Source organism: Orycteropus afer, unplaced genomic scaffold (genome assembly GCF_000298275.1).
Source record: "Orycteropus afer afer isolate SDZICR_OR568_19922 unplaced genomic scaffold, OryAfe1.0 scaffold00558, whole genome shotgun sequence".
Classification (NCBI taxonomy): domain Eukaryota; kingdom Metazoa; phylum Chordata; class Mammalia; order Tubulidentata; family Orycteropodidae; genus Orycteropus; species Orycteropus afer.
In genome coordinates this window covers 205,008-208,070 of record NW_006922145.1, presented here as the reverse complement: position 1 = coordinate 208,070, position 3,063 = coordinate 205,008, and the positions used below count along the sequence as shown (strand labels likewise).

The following is a 3,063-nucleotide window of genomic DNA, read 5'->3' as shown; positions in this document are numbered from 1 at the left end:
TGGCCTTGCAGTAATAGGCCTTGGGTTACTGCTGTCTTCCTCTTGTGAGATTAGAGGAGATCAGAACATGTGGCCTCCTTGCCGTTTTTGCAGTGGGTTTACAGTTTTTGTCAAATTTGAAAAAATAATCCAGCTCCTGTTTCATCAGCTGTTATCTGTTCTTTTCCCAGGGTACCAGGAGGGCCTGGTTCTCTGGCCTCTTGCTACATGGTTCTGACCAACCGATATGTCACTGACCATATGTTCTTTTTCCCTCTCTCTCTTTCTCATTTTGTTTTAGTTTCTGTAGCTATAACTTCAATATGTAATCTGATTTTAAGCCTACCTAGTATACTTTTCAAGGAGCCCTGGTGGCACAGTGGTTAAAGAGCTCAGTTGCCAACCAAAAAGTTGGTGATTCAAACCCACTAGCCACTCCATAGGAGAAAGATGTGGCAGTCAGCTTCCGTAAAGATCACAGTCTTGGACACACTGTGGTGCAGTTCCACTCTGTCCTCTAGGGGTGCTGTGGGTCAGATTTGACTCGGTGGCCATGGGTTTCAGGTAGTGTTGGATCCTGTATTTTTCATGTTTAGTTGTTTCACGTGGGTCTTTTCTATATGTTTCATCTCTGTCTCGTGTGGCCCCGTGTCCTGCACCTCCGAGAACATGTGGAGTGTATTTATAGCAGCTGTTTTCAGGTCTTTGCTGATTCCATCACTTGTGCCATTTCTGGGTCTGTTTTTGTTGATTAACTTTTCTCCTGGGTGTTGACTCTCGCTGGTAGGAACATGAACTGTCGCAGCCCTGTGTGAGTGGGGAAGCTTTTTGGTCGACTGGTTTCCACACACCGTTTCCTGGTCTCTCGTGGTTCCTCTCCCATGTGGAACTGAGGATTGTTCACTCAGAGACCGTCACCCACTCTCTGTCTCCTGCAGCCACCTCCTCTCTGGGTCTGCACCCTAAAAATTATAGCTGTGTTGGCCCCCTCATCCTCCCAGGCCTGTCTCCCTCAATTTGATGAGTGAGACCACCAGGCTCTACTCGGGTCCCGTCTTGCTTGGGGTGAGCTGGGGCCAACGGAGGGCTTGCGTCGACGGCACCGGGTCGTTAGAGTGGTTTCCACAGTTGCTCACAAAACATAATGACTCGAGTGTTACCCTTTCTCTTACTCACTAACATACTAGTAGCAGGAGGCAGGGAGGTGGGGTTCTCAGCGTGTCCTGGTTAGTCATGTTTCTGTTGTATGGATGTTGTTGGCCACACAGCAGAGTATGAAGGTGAAGACGTAGGTCCCTGAGAAGAGGCAACAGTTAAGGGCCCCTCACAGGGGTCTTTGTAGGGCACAACGCAGCTGGAGTAACGGGTGAGAATGAAGGGGATGCCTCTGGGATGGTATTGCGAAGGAAGGAGGGGGCCTCCAGCTTGTTTGGATTAATGATTGCTTGATAAAGGGGAAAACGTTTTGCAAACACTCGCTTTGGATTGTATTTTTAATGTTTGTAAAGCACAGTTACAGACCGTTGACGTTGAGTCTGAGTGGATGCCGTGACCTGTCATGTCCTCACCAAGCGTTAATGAAGATGTGCATGCGAACGGAACATGTTGGCCGTCACCTGGAGCGCTGATTGATTGCTTCTCTTTGGTTTTCTCTAGAGCCTTGCTTCCTGTCTTACATCACAAATCTAAGAAAGGGCCCCCCCGGCAGGCCAAGTACGCCATCCACTGTATCCACGCCATATTCTCTAGTAAAGAGACCCAGTTTGCACAGATATTTGAGGTAAAGACAAAAGCCATTGTCTGTTTGTTTGATGTGTTGCTATTAATAAGCAAATGCTGATCTGACTGGGTGTTCATGTTGGGAAATGCATCGTGGTGCATCGTATTTTTCTGAACTGGACTCTGTTCGATCAGCTCTGATAGCGGTTAGGAGGTGAGAGGCCCTGATGATGAACGTCGCGTGAGCTCAGGCTCTGAGCGCTGACCTTGGTGCAGATTGAGCGACCGGAGACTTCGCATGGACACGTCATGACGTGTGAAAATCGTAGTCACTAGCAGCAGCTAACAGATTATTACTCTGCTGACTGATAGTGGTGACAGCTTGGAGTTCTTTCCCTGGTACACTGCCAAGAGGCAGGCTCTGGAAAATCAGTTCTGATTTTTAACGTAAAGCAACTAAGTTTATACCTTTGTGGCTGACCTAATTTTGTGTCAGATACAAAGTGTGTCTTTTAACATATATTTCACGTTACTTCCCCTATGCTTTAATTGACCTTTACCCTTTCTAAGCATTGTGATTTGATTGTAATCTATTATAATTGTGGGCTATCTTTAGCGCTGTTAACAGAAAATATGGTAAATCCGAGTAATTTAGCCCCGGAACCTTAAGTGAAGACAACACTGTCAGGTCTGCTGAAGCTGCCTAGTGCAAGTGCTTCCAGACGTTTCTCTGGTCCAGACCCTCCGATGCCCATTTTGTTGTATTTTTATGTGTCATTGCCACCTTGTTGCATTATGTTACAGGACTGAAAGGGGAAGGGAAGGGAAGCAGTTCCTTTAACTGTGGACAAACTGTACCTCTGTTTCAAGAACAAGTCATTTATTTTAAATTGTGCGTGTCTTTTGTGGGGGATCTGTTTTCTGTAGGATGTTTTTGTGTTATGAGAATGCCTGCAGTAAATAACCTTTGCTTTTCTCGATTTATCACCTTTTTCTTCCGTTCAGTGATGAGGATGAGGAAGATAACACACTAATTGGTTGGGCAGGGTGCTTTGCCTTCATTTTGATACTGTGCCTTGTTTTGTTTCATCTTTAGAAGAACCCTAACCCACGCTCCCCCTTGTGAGCATGCCAGCTCAGCTGGTTTTTTGAGGAAACGTTTCCTGCATGAGACCGGCCTTCGGGAGCGTCCCACTAGTCCCAGGCCGGCCCACCATTTTGCCTTTTCAGAAACCGTTTTATAACGGTTGTGGAAAATGATGAGAGTCATTATAATGAGCTAATTAACGATAGCTCTTTACAGCACCAGCGTTAGCGCACGTAGCTGGCTGGCCCTGGGGTCCTGAGGCATTACCTAGAAGCAGC

At 46.7% G+C, this 3,063-nt stretch overlaps 1 protein-coding gene across 1 annotated transcript in view; it reads left to right on the top strand.

Moving 5' to 3' along the window:
* The window catches only part of PDS5B (PDS5 cohesin associated factor B), a 147,856-nt gene that overhangs the window by 107,592 nt on the left and 37,201 nt on the right, over nt 1-3,063 (top strand). Inside the window, exon 19 of the mRNA XM_007955954.1 lies at nt 1,636-1,759. Within this exon, the coding sequence (XP_007954145.1) occupies nt 1,636-1,759 (124 nt within the window). The remainder of the gene's footprint in view (nt 1-1,635; nt 1,760-3,063) is intronic.